The 17,670-nt window shown below is 49.4% G+C and overlaps 1 protein-coding gene across 1 annotated transcript in view; it reads left to right on the forward strand.

The window, feature by feature from the left end:
* Window positions 1-17,670, forward strand: part of DAPK1 (death associated protein kinase 1) — a 209,696-nt gene that overhangs the window by 161,060 nt on the left and 30,966 nt on the right. Inside the window, exons 18-19 of the mRNA XM_060155367.1 lie at window positions 1,567-1,665; window positions 9,124-9,201. Of these exons, the coding sequence (XP_060011350.1) occupies window positions 1,567-1,665; window positions 9,124-9,201 (177 nt within the window). The remainder of the gene's footprint in view (window positions 1-1,566; window positions 1,666-9,123; window positions 9,202-17,670) is intronic.

The raw sequence follows: 17,670 nt of genomic DNA on the forward strand, positions 1-17,670 counted from the left end.
CATCCAGGTCTTCCAAACCTCCTCCTTTCCTTCGCACTTTAACTCTAGGGTATTTGAAAGCTTCGTATCTGCTTTCTAAATCACTCTAGAAGCTAACAGTAAACAAAACATAAATATGCACATACATTGCACCGTTATTTATAATCGCAAGAAGTGGAACCACCTTAAGTGTCCATCCTCAGCAGGCTGGCTAAATGAGTTATGATATAGCCATATATTGAATATTATTCAGGTGTCTGAAAGAATGTAATAGATTTCCTTATAGACATGGAAAATTATTCACAACCCATTGTTAGGTGAAAAATGCAAGGGACAGAATAGAAGGTGGAGTGTGATTAATGTCTTGGCTCTTCCGATTATTTCTCTCCATTTATGGATTCATAGAGAAAAGCCTGGAAGGTTTGAGTAGGGCTAGTTCTGAGTAGGGCAACTTGGGGGAGGGGGAGGAGGAGGGAGACTTCATTTTTCCCCCATATATCCTTCTATGTTGTTTGGATTTTCTACCTGAGCATGTGTTAACTTTCTAGCAGAAACCTGTATTTGCACATAAACAGTATAAAGCAGAGATACCCACACTTGCTCAATTCATATCTTCCATAGTGTCTTAGTAATCTTTTTCATGGCTCCCCCGGAGCAAAAGAAATACCTAAAGTTCTGTTTGTTAAGTCGTTCAATCCAAACAACCTAGTATGTATGTCCTAACAACTTAGTAGCTGTGGGAATAAATGATCCACATAAATTGAAAGAAAACTACTTTTATTTCATTCTTAATTAACCCCAGTTGTATATTAATGGGATGTGTATGCTTGTTGGGCACCTCATAACTCCTCAAACCTTGGACTCAGAGTGGACACCACCACCCTTATATCCTATTCTACGTGGATTTTCTCAAGATATTTGCCTCTTATCACAGCAGCGACCAACCCCCTGCTGTGCATACATGATGTCATTGAAAGGAAGGCAGTACCAGCTACTTTGAGACTTTGAACTACCCGGAGCTGGTAGTTTCCCTGGTGTCTGAACCTGCTGGTTCCATCAAAAATTTAAAATGTTCCTCAGCACCCCATGAATTCACTGTAGTGCCTCCAGATGCCTTGGGTTTGGGAACCCATAGGCATAAAAAATGGTGGGTATGGCCTTGGAATGTCACCTCATTAGAGTGTCTTCAGTGGCTGTGCTTCCATGCCTTTTCCCTTCGCTGTATCTAAATTTGAACTGTGGTGCGGATCTTTCCGGAACTTTGGGGCCCTTGAGCCCTGCCTCATGCCTCCTTTCTGCTGGCGCAGCAGGAGACTTAATTTAGTTATCTTATGATAAGCCTCCCACTCTTTCATCCTTTTAAGTTTTATTTTAAAGTTACTCTTTTAACTGAGAAATACTTGAAAATGTTTTGCTTGGCTTGCCTCCCCAAGGAGATGGCAAGTTTCTGGAGAAGGGAGACCTCGCCTCCTATTTCTTCTTGGAGGATCCCAGATCCCCCAGTGATGGCCCTGTGAGGTCACTCCATAAACGTCTTCCTCAGCAGCAGCCGTGAGGACTCTCCTGGGTCTTTCTTGTCTCTTCCAGTATGGACGGACGCCTCTGCACCTTGCAGCCAACAACGGGATTCTGGACGTGGTCCGCTACCTCTGTCTGACAGGCGCCAACGTGGAGGCGCTGACTTCGGTGAGTAGCCCTCTGGCAGGAGAAAGCAATTGCAAACCCCTCAGGCCTCGAGGGCAGGAGGGGAAAGGTATTGCTTGCCAGCTGCACTCCAGAGCAGACAGGCTGCCGTTAAGCTTCAGCTCCTCCACTGCAGTTACGTAAACATTTGCCCACACAAACCCGGGGTAAGATCCCGAGAATGCCTCATCCTCTTCTTCCACCAGGTCTGCACTGCCAGGAACACCTGCTGTTTCCCACTGGCCTTTTCGTTTCCTGCGTTACGCAACAGGCCTTTGTGTTTTCCATTAGGTTGTGTGTTTATCTTTTCTAAAAGTGTCCCCTCCTTCCAGGGAGGGAGGAGGAAGGCCCCCCAGCGTTGGGGAAACAGGTGACAAGAGCTGTTCTCTCTTTTTTTAAAAAAGTCCGGCTTTGCTTTTAGGCCCACAACATATTTTAAAATGAGATGTCTTTAAATCTCATTTCTTTAAATGTCTCACTCCCGACATTCCCCGTTCCAGACCTGGTACCTCCCTGCAGAAGAAACCCTTTGTTTCACATTTCAAGAAATACCAAAGAGGAAAAATATGTCCACTAAGAGATAAGGTTGCTGTTTTTACCGCTGCGGTGAAACATTATCATTTGAGTTGTCTCTGGCCCAACAGTGGATTGAGTCTCCATTTGCTCACGTGGGTGATTCCTAAAACTCACTAGGACTTTGCTGACATAAAGTGTTTCTCTAAGGAGACCCATCGGAGTCTTGAAATATGGTGGCCAACCTTGGGAAAATCAGGGCTCTGAGGCTGGAGAGTCATACAGGGGTTGGCAAACTATGGACCACAGGCCAAATTCAGCCTGCTGCCTGCTTCTTTTAATAAAGTTTTACTGGGACACAGCCACGCCCATTGTTTACACATTGTCTGTGCCCATTTTCATTCTACAAGGGCAGACGAGCGATTGCAACAGAGACCCTATGGTCCTCAGATCCCCAAATATCTGCTACCTGGCCCTTGACAGAAAATGGGTACTGGCTCTTGGCCTAGGACATTGCCTCCCTGGCTGCGCTAATGTGACAGGGATGTGATTCCCTCCCCACAAGCAGTGGGTCTGTTCTCTGCAGTGTTGAGCCCCGAGCTGGGCTCTTCTGCAGGCCCAGTGCTTACCAGCGCTCTACTTGGGGTTGTCCCTTCTTAGGGCACCTCCTCGTCCATCACAAACCCACCTACCGCCGTGCAATGACCTGATGAGCCATTATCAAACCCTGACCATCCATGCCTTGGCACTCGGTCCAGCTACTCCACGATAGAGCACTGATGTACATTTTGATGGGGAGAAGTACTTTTTTGTTGCCTCATAAAAAATAAACTGTTGGGCTTCCCTGGTGGCGCAGTGGTTGAGAGTCCACCTGCCGATGCAGGGGACACGGGTTCGTGCCCTGGTCCGGGAGGATCCCGCATGCGGCTGCGACCGTGAGCCATGGCCGCTGGGCATGTGCGTCCGGAGCCTGTGCTCCGCAACAGGAGAGGCCACAACAGTGAGAGGCCCGCGTACCGCCAAAAAAAAAAAAAAAAAGTAAACTGTCGAGGACGGCTGTGAAGATGCCAGCAGCTGCTCCTGCCTACCCGGCAGTGTGGGCCGGGACCTCTCAAATGTGTGACCTTCGGCCTCTGCTGGGTCCTTGGGCTGCCCCCTGACCACTGTGAGCCCACGGTCATCTCCCCGTGCCTTTGGCCTCCCCTCAAGAGGCCCTCGGGTGTAACTCTGCTCCCCACCCTTCCCAGCTCACTGCAGGCGCTTCTCCCTGGTCCCTACGAGTCCACCACGGGGCCTCAGTCATTTATTCATTCAGCAGATACTGAGCATACACTGCGCGCCAGGCACAGAACAGCAAACACAGAGGGGCCAAGTCAGGCAGCTGCCCCTCCCTCGGGAAACTTCTAGTCTAATGGGAGAGAGTCAGACCCAAGGGTCACAGCTACTGGATGGGACCCGTGAGAATTAAGAGCCAGAGTCCCCAGGGACGTTTCCAGGAGTGCCAGGACCACTCCTTAGAGAGAGTGGAGCGAGAAGGAAGGGTCCAGGCCGGTGGAGCTGGAAGGACAGTGAGCTGGAGCGCAGCCTGGACTGGCCCGGCCAAGGTGGGGCTGGATGTGCATGGCCCCCCAGCGGGCATGGTGGAGACGGGGGTCTCCTAGGGCGGGGAAGCCACGTGGGCTCCACGCAGGGTGTGGGTCATCACAGAGGCGCCGTGCTGCGGGCTGAGGCCGGCTCCACGGAAGGACCGCTTGCTGCCTGTGTCGTACTAGACTTTGTAGTAGCCGCATCTGACAAGGAAAAAGAAACAGGAAATTAATTTCACTGATATATTTTCATATGTTAAAAGTAACATATAAAGTAATGTATTTTGCCCAATAACATGCAAAATATTATCATTTTGACTTGTAATCAGTATTTATAAATTATTGAGATACTTCCAGTTCTTTGATTGAAGTCTTGGAAATCTGGGTACGTTTTATACCCACAGCACATCTTAGCTCGGCCACGTTTCCAGCCCCGCGGAGCCGCGTGTGGGCTGGGCTGCCGCCTTATTGGACGGCACAGCCCAGCCCTCTTCGTGAGCCAGCTTTTCCCCTCTGCCTGACCTCAGCGTTCTTCCCGTCGGGCACCACCTCCCTCGACCCTACAGCTCCTCTAGCTGTTACCCTCCCTCTCCCAGTCTGTTCTCAGCCGGGATAACAGACAAGAGTCTTCTGAAGGTCCGGTCCTCTTTTCCCTTCCCTCCCACCTCTCCTCCTCCCGCCACAGTCTGTCCTCGACTCCCGGAATTCCCTCGACTCTGCAGAAGCCCCAGTCACCTCGCCTTCAAAATTTTTTTATTGTAAAATAAAACAGATTTTTTTTAAGGAAAGGACATGAGCAAAAGTAAAACTTGGTGGATTTGACAAACACCTTTGTAACCCCACTAAGGTCAAGAGGTAGAATTTTCGAGGCCACCCCAGAAACCCCCGGTGGCCTGTCCCAGCCGCAGCTCACCCCCGCCCCTGCCCCCAGTGGAAGCCCCACTCTGACTTTTGTTGTACTATAATCACTTCCGTCCTTACCTTTCTTTGTTGTCTTGCTCACCTGAGTGCCAGCAGTTATGTCTAGTTATCTCTCCAGGACACGACACTTCCTTGACACTCTCTCCAGCCTTGGGTAAGAAAATCCTACTTGCCCCTGCTTCCCCTCCCATCTCCGCTGCCCTCCTCCAGCTCCAAAGCTCTTGCTGCTGTTCCATGCCCCCTGGCCAGCTGCCCTCCCGCTCTCTGCCCCCTGCTCCTCTCACCAGCCCCAGGGCTTCAGCTGCACTTAGGAACTCAGGTCCACGTTCAGGTCTCTGGCCCCACTTGTTCCCTGAGCACTGCGCTGGGACCCAGCCTGGTGAACACCACCTGTGGAAGGCCCCCCGCCTCCACGCTGCATCCTCTCCCTCCGGGTCTGCTCTCCTCCCTCAGTGTCTGCCCTTTGCAAAAGCCTTCTGCGTACATCCAATCGTCCGGTCCAGGAAATGTGGATGATCCCTTCCCTGGCATCACGCTGGTGGCCACATCCTGGATTCTTCTCGAACTCACAGCTTTGTCCTCTGCCTCCACTTGGTTAAAATCTCACTGTGTATTTCCCCCAGGACCAGCTCTGCCTCGGAACTGGTCCCTCACCTGTAGCCTCATGGCCCTCCTGACAGTTCTGACCCAGCACCACATTTATCATTCTGGAAAAGCCAGTCTGCAGTGGGTTCTAGTTGCAAATCATCCCGGGGCTCCGTTGCCCTCAGGATTGCCCTCCATGGCCTGGTCCCTGCCCACTGCCCACCTCACCCTTCACCTAGCACCCCCTTGGCTATACCAAACTGAGTAGGACTCTTTGCAGGCCCGGGGACCTCGCTCATTCCACCTCAGCCAGTTGGTACATGCTGTTCCTTCCCTCTGGAACCTCCTCTGTTTCCAGCCCCACCCCTTGCACATAGTGCCCCCACGTACACACACATACCCCTGCCATGAGGCAGTAAGACATGCTTCTGCCTTCACAGGGAGAGCCTTTCAGTGCCTAGGAGGCACCCAGGCACATAGTAGTACGTGATGTTGGTGTCAGGAAGATTCCGGAACACTAACTCTTCGTCGTCTTGCAGTATTCAACTGGAGCCCCAGGACGCCTCCTCTTTCCCAGTCCCCTTCAGTGGGTGTGATTTGCCCCCTTTCTTGCTCTGTTGGAATTGACTGCTGATTCTCCCATGAGGCTGTGAGCCCTTGGCCATGATCACGTGTAACTTGTCCTGGTCTCCTAACTGGTGTCCCTGCTCCCATCCTGCCCTATCCACAGTCTGTTCCTCACACAGCAGCCTGCCTGACCCTGTGCAGACATACGTCAGATCATGTCCCTCATCTGTTCAGACCTTCCTTCAGCATAAAAGTCCTTGTGATGGGGACGTCCCTAAAGATCTGCATTGCCTACCTGTCCCCCATCTCTTCCTCCTCCTCCCCTTGCTCCGCCTGCACCAGTCACATGAGCTTCCTTGATATTCTCCAAACATGAGGGTCATCTTGCTGCCTCAGGGCCTTTGCACTTGCTGTTCTTTGCAAGACTTCCTCAGGTATCCAAATGTCTTGCTCACTCACCTCCTTCAGGTTTTGACTCAAATATAACCTTCTCGGGCTTCCCTGGTGGCGCAGTGGTTGAGACTCCGCCTGCCGATGCAGGGGACACGGGTTCATGCCCCGGTCCGGGAAGATCCCACATGCCACGGACCAGCTGGGCCCGTGAGCCATGGCTGCTGAGCCTGCACGTCCGGAGCCTGTGCTCCGCAACGGGAGAGGTCACAATAGTGAGAGGCCTGCGTACCACAAAATATATATATATATATATATATATATATATATATATATATATATATATATATAAATATAAAACCTTCTCAGTGAGACCTCCCAGACCAGTGTGTGACAAGCAGGGCAGTGAGTGCTAGGATCGCTCGTGGGCCAGCTGCAGACCTGGCACCTTGCTCAGGGGTGCATGGTAGCACAGAGCCAGAATGAAGAGCTCCAGCTCCTACCCTTTTCCCTCTTGGACAGAAAGTCAGGGAGTTTTGGGACACTCTCAGCTCTTTTTTTTTTTTTTTTTTTTGATGATTACTGCTGCTTGCTTTTTCTGCGCCTGGTACTTTGTTGGTTCTTTCCATTTCTCTAATCTGCTTAAGAACCTATGCAGTCAAGGTGTCATTTCTCATGCCGTAGATGAAGAAACCCAGGCTTCGGGAGGCCGAGTGACTGACCACACAGCTGGGGAGGGGCAGAATCCGGACTTAAACCTGGGTCCTTCTCACTCCAAAGTTCAAACTCTTTCCACTACACTGGCAGACATTGCTTTTGGAAGCCCAAACAGTGTCCTTTAGAGCGACATGTTTTGCAAACTGTGAAGTGCTGTGCAAACGTAAGGAATTGTTATTGATGGCTGTTTTCCTGACATTTGAGAGACTTAACAGTGGAGAGTAACTTGGCCAGTGAACATCCTCTGTCTGTGTGCTATGCAGATCCGAGGTCTTCAAGAGAAATTCATGGCCAGTCACACCAGAGGACAGAAAATTTAAGTCGAAGCTCAGATTGCTTCCAACTAAGGCAACGGTCCCAAAACTTCGCTGCACAATAGAATCACCTGGGAGGGCTTTCGAACCCTAATGTCCAGATCGCACCCCAGAAAGGTAGAAGCAGAGCATACGGGTGGGAGCCCGGCAGCAGGAGTTCTTAAAGACCCTGGTGATTCCAACGTGCTGTGAGGTTTGGGAACGAAGGCCCGTTCTTATCACGTCAGGAAGGATCTAGACAGTTTGGCATGCATCCCTGGTTTGGATGTGGTGTCTGACAAATTACCTAATTCACCCCAAAGCAAACTAGAAGCTTTCGTCTGCCTGTTGGAGCCATTTCAGGACTTGAGGGGGGGCAGAGAGAGGCGGGTGGCATGACTGAAAAGCACGCCTCCTCCGGAGTGCCCACCTGAGCTTCGACCACAGCCTACGGCTGTGGTTCTCAGTTGGGCAGCTTCACCCCCCAGGGGACGTTTGGCAATGTCCAGAAACATGGGGTTGTCACAGCTGGTGGAAGAGGGATGCTACTGGTGTCTAGTGATGGAGGCCAAGGTGCTGCTAGCCATCCCACAGCGCACGGGACAGCCTTCCACAGCGGAGAATCGGCCTGGCCACAATGTCAGTAGTGCTGAGGCTGAGAAAAGCTGATCTGACGGCAGGGATTGTGACCTGGGTTGAGAGATTGGCAGGTGTGCTGTCCGTCAGATCCGGGCATTCCCCCAGCCTCCCCGGGGAAGAGAACTTTAACTGTCACTGGTGAACACTGAGAGATGGACCAAAGGCCCCTTAGTCTTCTTATTAAAAAAAATACTGCTTTTATTTCTTTTGAAGTTGCCTCCCATCTTTTCTACTTTTAAATTTGTAATAATTCCTAAAACTGCAGCAGAAAGATCCCTCAGCCTCCATTCCCTCCTTGGTAGTGCGTGAACAGCCGGCGTTCCTGCCGCCCTGGAGTGGCTCTGAGGTTACTGCACACGACGCACTGAGATTATTAAGAGGCGCTCAATAAATGTTAGCCATCATCGTGCATGTTCACGGCCTGGAAACAGAAAGGAATTCGTTCAGTGTGAAACTGCAGCCCTGTGAAAATTCTCTAATTAAAAAGCAAACACCAAAGTGCTGTGGACCCCTATTTCCTCCTTTTATGTTCACCGAAAATCTTCAGATAAAAATTGTAAAACTCAGCCTTTCCTTTGAAATGCACAGTAATTAACAGTAACTAGCTTGATACGAGTGCTACAGATTGTCTATGGAAGGATTTTTTTTTTTTTTTTTTGCGGTACGCGGGCCTCTCACTGTTGTGGCCTCTCCCGTTGCGGAGCACAGGCTCCGGACGCGCAGGCTCAGCGGCCATGGCTCACGGGCCCAGCCGCTCCGCGGCATGTGGGATCTTCCCGGACCGGGGCACGAACCCGTGTCCCCTGCATCGGCAGGCGGACTCTCGACCACTGCGCCACCAGGGAAGCCCTATGGAAGGATTTTAAGACGTTAGCTTCCACTAACTAGAATTCGCCAGCAAATGGCAGTCTTTATCGTTGGCCTAACTGAAGAGAGGAGGCTCAGGACACAGGGTAATCTGCCCACTAACGAGGTGCCCGGTTTGATTAAAGCCTGTGGGCCTGAGACATCTCGCCATTGGACCTCAAAGCACCGATGCACGTTTTTTTCTACCTCTTATCTTCCTTTTTTGGACAATCAAGTGAAATAAGGATTCCACAGAAAGGGAAATAATCCAGGACATGGTCTTTTGTTCACCTAATTTGCTTCTGATGCCTGTTACACTGTCTCTGCCTCAGATGGCAGTACTGGTGTATGGAACACACAGCTCTCTGTCGTGAAGGAAAATACTAATCGTTTTTCTCCAACAGGATGGAAAGACAGCAGAAGATCTTGCTAAATCGGAACAGCATGAACAGGTAGCAGGTCTCCTCACAAGACTCCGAAAGGTGAGAAATTGTGGTCTGAAGTGCTCTGTTTTTATGTGGAAGATTCCGTTTTTTCCCTTGTAAACTATGAGGATGAACAAAAGGGGCTTTGGACACACAAGTGGTACCAAAAGGCACAGGTCCTGTGCTGTGGTTTGCATATCGGTTTGCATGAACACATTGGCTACCTCTCTGATTTCTTCTTCTGTATCGAGACTTGGAAATCATTGGCCTCTTTGCAGTTGCTATGCCTGGTTTCCCTCCTACCCGCTTTGTAATACCTGCCCCCTCCCCACCGTGAAGTAGAGGGGAAATGAGAAAGCTGACTCTGCTTCTTTCTTTCTTAATGTTTCGAGCTCCAAGATATCACTTGTGCTCCAGTTTATCAAACATTGTTGCTCTAAGGTTTGAGGAAACATGACAAAAATAAGTAAATGCAGGTGTACCTTTCCAGCCCACATCATAGCAGTATGTACTGAGAGACTTCAGAATAGTCACACCCTTTAAGCTAGGGATTCTATGTCTGTGACTCTATCCTGAAGAAATGGAAGAAACGCAGAGAAAAAGAGTTCTATGCACAAAGATGTCCATTGCAGTATTATTTATAATACAGTAATAAAAATTGGAAACATTGAATGACCAACAATGAAGTCTAGTAAATTGACAGACAGCTATAAAAGAGAGTGGTTTGGGGCCGTTAAAATGTTTTTGAAGAGGTTTTAGAAACAGGAGTTTATTGCTTAGGATGTTCCTGGGCTTCAAAGCAGAAGATAAATTATGTGCACATTGTAATCTCAGCTATGTCTTTTTAAAATGCATGGAAAGAAAAGGGTAACAGTGGTGTCTTTGGATTTTGCTTTTTTAATTAACACTCTTCTTTAAACATTACTGTATTTTTTCCAAATTTCCTATAATAATCATGTAATAATTTTTCAAAAGACAAACTTTACAGGAATAAAAAAAATTGCTCAGCTAAGTGCTCATTGAAAAGGTATTGTCCAGAATAAGCTTGGGGTATCCTACAAAGATCCTGCCATATAAATTGAAAAGTGCCTGGGGGAGGGATTATAATGTCTTATAATCACAGTAACTTTCACAGCTACTGAAAGTTTGAATTTTCATAGTGGTCCCCTGGTCTCCTGGTCCTGGTTGAGGGGGGGAGTGAGAAGGGACACATCCGTAGGTTGGAATGATTTCTTCCCCAGTGCTCGGAGTTGACCTGGGGAAGATAATTCCTTTTCACACCTTTGTGCTTTGGATCCTGTGAACTGATAAACACTGAGATCCCCCAGGCCACTGCAGGGGTTCAGTCTCCCCTTTGATCTAGAGGTTCTACAAAGAGATCCCTCCTTATTCACACGTTCTTACAGGAAAGACTTAAATTAACTCTGGGCTTCGAATTCTCCTACTCTGTACCACCACAGACTGTCTCATTGTGAAGGAGAATTTGAACTAGAAAAACAAGGGAAAACTTTTTGTTTACAGGCAAAACAAGGGGGGTGCAGGGGAGCCTATGAGTCTGTCAGCAAATCAATAATGAACTTTCACATAAAATCTCCTAATCTTAAAATTCACTTTATTTGAAGCTATTTTCAGCCAAAGGAAACACACCCTCAGGCCACCGGTTTGCAACCTCTGACTTTTGCTGGATTTTATAGCAGGGAGCCCCACGTTTGAGTGTATGTGGAGTCTTACGTTCATAGACAAAGTGTCACAATATAAGAGCTGTTTTAAACTGATTCCCCATTATAGTATTCATCCATAGAGGAAAGAAACTGAAACAAAATCTGGTCCACAGGCTGGATGCACACACATTTTTACAGTTAATTATTTAGCCTCTAGTATGGACCACTGGTAGAAAGCAACACTTTATCAGGCTTAACACCTTAGCAGGTCTATAAACATGCTGAGTCAGATAGTCTCAGGTTTCCCAAATTCCAGAGACGGGGATTTTAGCCCACCTGCCACTCGCGGCACCATCGTCCTGATCGGAGCCCCCCAGCATTGTCCTTGTGGGTGTTTTGTGGGCTCAGCTGGCATGCGGGGAGCCCCCTCACAAGCGTAGCGCTCTGGACAATCCCATTGCCGCGTACTTTCCTGGAGTGCTGTTCACCATCTCAGAAACTCTTGTTATACGGCAGTGACCCCAGGGGAAGGTGCAGTCTATTCATCTTTAAGCAAAAATCAACTGCAAACCACGATCTCCAGTGGTCTGAGGGTCACCCTTGGCCGAGGGACGAGGCTTCTCCTTGGACTGTGCTGTGTTTTACTGCCCATCTACCCCTTAGGAAGATCCTTCCTTTTATTTAAAAACAGATTGCTACGCTGGGTGCAAACCCAGGTGTCTATTATGGCAGATTGGAAACAACGGATAAATGCCCAGAAAAAAAGACAGGAAGGAGAGTACCTAACACGATAGCTGAGGTTGGGTGGATTGGATGGGTGTAATAGGTTTTGACTGCGTTTATAATTAGGAACATATATAGGAGGTGCAGCTCATGCATCTCAGGGAAGGGTGGCTGTTTCCAGACCAGAATTTTGAATTCCGGGTGGCGTGGGTTCTTGCCTGGTCCCAGTTTGGCTTTCCCTTTTTTTTTCTTCCATTAATTTGCACTTTGTTTTTTGGTGTCTAGATTTTTTTTAAGAGGAAATATGACAACCTTTAGTATTTTACCATTATCCTGTGGTTTTTGTAAGGAGGCAAAGAAAGTCATTTCAATGCCTGTGAATAGAGTACGTCATCCCTGTTAGAGCCCACAACCTACCTAAAAGTTCACCTCTCATCTTTGCTTTGAGAGGCAAAATATGGGGTAAAGGCTGAGAGCACAGACTCAGGAGTCCCCACGCTGCCACCTAGCTGGATGAACTAGCCACCAGTTTAACAGCCCTGGGCCTCACTTTCCCTGTTTGTTAAATGGGCTGAGTATAGTGCTGTTCACGGGATGGTGATGAGGGTCGGATGGGTGACGTAAATGATGTCCTTAGAGCATTGCCTGCACACAGGAAGCACCACGTGTTTGCCACAGTCGGCACCCTTGCTTGCATCCTGTGGACCACTCTCTGAGTCCCGGGGAAACATGGAGGTTTCCGTGGAGGCTCCTCTTGTGACCCGCCCCCCCCCAGGAGCAGATGTTGAGGCTCCTCTTGTGACCCACCCCCCCAGGAGCAGATGTTGGGGCGTCAGCAATGGCAAATGTGGAAGGGTACACTTGAGAGTCACTTTTAGTAGCAGCCACCGTTTACCCCTCGGTATGTGGGGCAGCACAGTAATTTTACATCCCTGCGATGGGGATGTTCCTGCAGGAAACCTGGACTCCACAAGGTTAAGCAACGTACTAATTAGTGCAGAGCAGAGATCCAGACCAAAACAGAAATATCTGCTTTCAGGGCTCGATCAGGGGCTCAGGGCTTCTTCGGTGCTGATTCCTCACCAGCCAGGGAAGCTCCTTTCCCCCAGTGAGCTCACGTGCTTTGTGGCAGGCATGGGTCGCCTTCCGCGGGGTCACCCAGAGCCCCATTGCCTTCAGCAGAGTTTTCCCCAGCTCTGTGTTCAGCGAGACGTGCGTTTTCGCTTGCCTTTGTCATTCCCTCAAACGGCTCTAGACCTCAGCTTTCTGAGTCTCCAGAAAGGGAGGAGTTGGCTGCCAAGCATTTCTAACCACCCTCTATCTTTTTTTTTTTTAAATAAATCCCCAAATAAATAACTGCTTGGGATTTGGGGACACCCAGCACTGGAACCTGATTCTTGAAAATGATCGCGATATCCCAGTGCATCCCTGGAGAACGCATCGCAGAGGACTTGTGGGCGGTTGCCTCAAGGAGCAGGCTCTACCTGCAGAGAAAGCCAAGAAAGTAGATTTATGTGCAATCATAACCTGGACCATCTGCAGAAAGAGACTGTCCACAACCCGGTACAATGGGTGAGGGGAACGGGAAGAGGGTAATTTATACTTAGGGGCATCTTATCACCATTTCCTTTCAATGTCATTGTCTCCCCCGTATTTGCCACTGTTTCTCACCAGAGTGTTAACAGCAGCAGCATTTGGGGTGGGTGGAACTTCCTGTCCTTGGAGGATGCGAGGACCCCCAAGCGTCTAATGTCTAAGGTATTCCCTCCTCCATTCATTGTGGAAACCAAAAAACCTGCCTCTGCACCTTTCCTAACACCCCTTAGGGTGTTGCCACCCTCAGTCCTACCCACCCCACGTGGATCCTAAGCACAGTCATGGGGAGAAGTCTGCATCTGGGACAGCAGGGAGGTTGGCCTTAAATTGCCTTGCTATGCCATTTGGTTTCTAAGGGCCAAATTAGCAACAGAAATGTTCCCTGTGTTTTCACCTTTAATCAGTTGGCAAGTCTAGGGACGTATTTTTAAACATTTGTTAGGGGTAAGCCATGGAGCTTTCCCTTCTGGAAATAGAACCAAAGTCATCTTGTTCTTCTGCCTGATCTAGGTGTTGGTACGTTCCCAGGGTTTCATCTGTTCACTCTTAACCCCCTCCCAGTGGGTAGTGTCATCTTTGCCTTTGACTTCAACTGTTGACACGTACTGAGGACTTTCCAACCCTCCCTCCATCCCTCATCTCCTTCTAGAAGCCCACACCTGCGTGTCCATAGATCTTTTTTTTTTTTTTAATTTATTTATTTGTGGCTGTATTGGGTCTTCGTTGCTGCACGCAGGCTTTCTCTAGTTGCGGTGAGCAGGGGCTACTCTTTGTTGCAGTGCACGGGCTTCTCATTCCTGTGGCTTCTCTTGTTGCTCTAGGCTCTAGGCGTGCAGGCTTCAGTAGTTGTGGCACGCGGGCTCAGTAGTTGTGGCTCGCGGGCCCTAGAGCACAGTCTTAGTACTTGTGGCACGTGGGCTTCGTTGCTCTGCCGCATGTGGGATCTTCCCGGACCAGGGCTCGAACCCTTGTCCCCTGCATTGGCAGGTGGGTTCTTAACCACTGCACCACCAGGGAAGCCCATGTCCATAGATCTTCTGATCTCCATCTGATGATTCACAAACTTGATGTGTTTAAAAGTCTATTCTTCATCTTCCTCTCTAGTCTGTTCTTCCCTAGCGAATGCATGACTCTTTCCAATCACGGAAATCAGAAATTTGGAAAAAAAGAAAAAAAAAGTCATCGTGTTGACCAGCTTGGGACAGCAGAGGGTGGGCCGGAGGAAACTGAGAGAAGATTTTGATCCTTTGAGCAGGGGGCTGACTTCGGGGAAGTGAGACCCTTGCAGCCAGCACATCTGGGCAGGTGCGGGGAGAGGGCGGCCGAGCTGGGGCTTGTGAGGGTAAGAAGAACACAGTCCATCTTCCTCTCTGATCCAGTTCAGCAGGAGATGATTTGGGGGTAGTGGCATGTTGGGGTCCCAGGTACTGTCTGGGAGAGCCCCCCATACACATCTCTCCCCAACTGCGTGTCCAGTGCCTTCCACATTCGGGGCTTGAAATCAGCCGTGGTGGTGGTATTTCCACCACAGGAATCAGCAAACACTACAGATCAGGCCTTTCCCACCCCCGCCCCAAGCCCCCTGCAATGAGCTGGTTTTCCAGCACACCATTGCTACGGGGTCTCTGGAGGCTCCCACAATTCCACCTTGCATTGTAGGCACCATCTTCTTACAAAGAGGAGCTGCACCCTCTACTGTCCCCGGTGCTCACCCCCACTACTAAACAAAGCCCCCTCCGGCCCTCCAAACCTGCCCAAGACCTGTGTTGTCACTTAGCCAAACCACTTCTCCTTCTCCTAGAGAAAGGAGGGGTGCGTGTTGTGACAGGCGGGGAGGGCTTGCACTTACATTTTGCATTGGCATCCATTTTTACTATCACTGCAAGGTCCATTCTGATTTTAAAATACTACTTTCAAGGGGGTTTGGGGAGTTGGCTTATTTTTATTTTGTTTGATTGTCCTTCTAATCAGCTTTTCTGTAAACTGATATTAAAAGGAGTTGCTTTTCCTAAGCCTGAGACTAGACAGTGAAGAAACATGCCCAGGAATATTTTGAAAAATAGGACAAAGTTGGGAGTTTGCCCAGAATTTAAAATTCACCAGAAGTAAACTGCATTTGCATAATTAAGAGTTGCTGCTCCCATCCTGCTGGGTCTAATTGCATCCTGCCACGTGTGGAAAGCCATGTCACATCTCCATGCTCTTATCTGGCTTTCCCAGATTGGAGATGGTCCTCCCTGTCAATCTGCTGACGTTTAGTTACCTTTGCAGATGAGAAAGTGAAAGCTAAATTGCCAGGGGGCAAAAGGTGCTGGAAGAAAGGAAACTAGAAACCCAAATTAACCAGGCCTTCAAAAAGCAATGCAGTTTCCAAATAATACTCGTTTAAAAGATAGTCACAGTATCTACTATAGGCCAAGAACTGTTCTAGGCCCCAAAGAGACCACAGCGAACAAAAGAGGCAAGACCAGCCAATAAACAAATAAGAAAATGCCAGATAGGTCAGGGGGTGGCAAACAATGGTCATAGAGCCAAAACCAGCCCATCGCCTGTTTTTGTAAATATAGTTTTATTGGAGCACAGCTACCCCCTCCATTTACTCCTGTCTCTGGCTGGTTTCTAGACACGCACGTGGCAGTCACAACAGAGACCACCTGGTGCTTTACAGAAAGGTTTGCTGCCCCCTGGTGTAAGTGTAGGGGATTCTAATGGGCTGAAATGAGAGAAAGTAAGGGGATGGCAGGTGGTGGCTGCTTTCCACTTACGGGTGTGGGCATGCCTCTCTGATGGTGACATTTAAACCAACACCCAAAGCCATGAAAGAGGAGCCAACCGGAGGAAGGGCTGGGAGAAGGCAGAAGGAATGACTGAAAAGGGCCTGAGGCGGTAAAGAGTCAGGTGCGTTCTAGGAAATAGATCAAAAAGGAGGGGCTGATGGGGTTAGCAGCAGAGTCTGAGTGCGGTCTTTGGGGCAGAAAATGATGCCCGAGGATATCTGATGTGAAAGATAGGCCCAGCTTTACAGATCTTGGTAAGGTGATTGGGTATTGGTCCAAGTGTGTTAAGTAAGTAGGTTAGGAATTTCCCTCTGCTCAGACCGGGAGACCAGATAGAAGGTGGTCTTGGCAGCCAGGTGAGATAGGACAGCTGCTTGGACCAGAGCTGTCCAGGCTCGGTTACTTTGGGAGCTTTGGGCAAGAATACAAACGGGAGCTCGCTTTCCTGTGTAAATATTTAAAGTATATAGTTAAAGCTAACGGGGAAACATGTGCTCTAGCCTCCCACTCTCACAGACGCACCTTTGTGAGCACCTGGAAGCCCAGGTTCTGGTTTAGGATTCTGATTCCTCGGGGTTCACTGCTGCTTCCCCCCAGCTTCCCAGCCCGCTTGCAAGAGGCCTCACCACGTCCCAGCCACATCCGCCAGCCTTTGGGGGAGAGGGGGACAGGACACGAGAATATTTCAACGCATGAGCCAAGACTTGGGTAACAAAGAACCCTCCACTCCCTCGGGCAGTGTCCCTGCTCATGCTTCCCCGGCCCAGCCAGTGAGGACCTGACCAGCCCAGGCACAGGGAGGGTCTTAGAGCTTCTGTTAAATATAGACCACGGATGGACTTCAGTGCTCCCCCTCCAAAGAAATCGATATCCTATCACCTTCTAGAGCTAGCCAAGAGCACACTCCGTACCTTCCTCTGCCCCTGTCCGCATCAAAACCACAGTCTGCCTTGGAGAGCACACACTCAGGCTGATGCAAGCTGCCTTCCCGGGGACCCCGGTCTGGATGCGTCCCTGCTGCGACATCTAGTGGTGAAAAGTGGAAACGCATCACCCACCAGGAGAGAAGAGATTTCAGAAACTACTGTCTCAGGTTGCTATATCAAATTCAGTTGTGTTCAGATTCTCCAAAGTTCTTAGTGAGCACGAAGAGGGGTCATCCCCGAGGACGAGGTTAAATTTCCTTAGACAGGAAATCTCGAGTATATCTTGCTTTTCCTTGCCTTTCAAGATAATGGTGGATTCTGTCAGTCTTGGTGGAGAGCAGTTTCCTGGCTCATGACTTCCCAAGGGCAAGGTGAAGGGTGAATGAGTCCATCCCAGCCCAGGCCAGCAGGTCCTGGTGGAAGGGGAAAGGAAGGTCCAGGAGATGTGCAGAGGCCCTGGGCAGAGGGCAGGAACGTGGGATGGCTTGCACCCCCTGTACCCCTTTCTTTGGCCTGCGAATTATTTTTCTCATCTGCCCGCCATTCACCTCCACTTGAAAGGTGAGAATGCACGTGTGTTCGTATGATCGTCTGGAATTGAGGACATTGTAAAAGCCGAGCTGTCAGTCCAGTGAAGCAGTATTTTCTTGGACAAAAGATTTCCTGAGGACAGTTATTATTGGGGAAACAGCATGTGAGCTAGTGATGGGTTCTGAGATGAGCACAGCCCCTCCAGATGAAGGCACAATCTGCAATTTCATAAAAAAAAAAAAAAACTTGAAGCCTCCCTGGGGCTCCCCGAGGACGTGGAGCCTGTTAACACGGGCCAGCAATCCAACTCAT

Source organism: Lagenorhynchus albirostris, chromosome 7 (genome assembly GCF_949774975.1).
Source record: "Lagenorhynchus albirostris chromosome 7, mLagAlb1.1, whole genome shotgun sequence".
NCBI lineage: Eukaryota > Metazoa > Chordata > Mammalia > Artiodactyla > Delphinidae > Lagenorhynchus > Lagenorhynchus albirostris.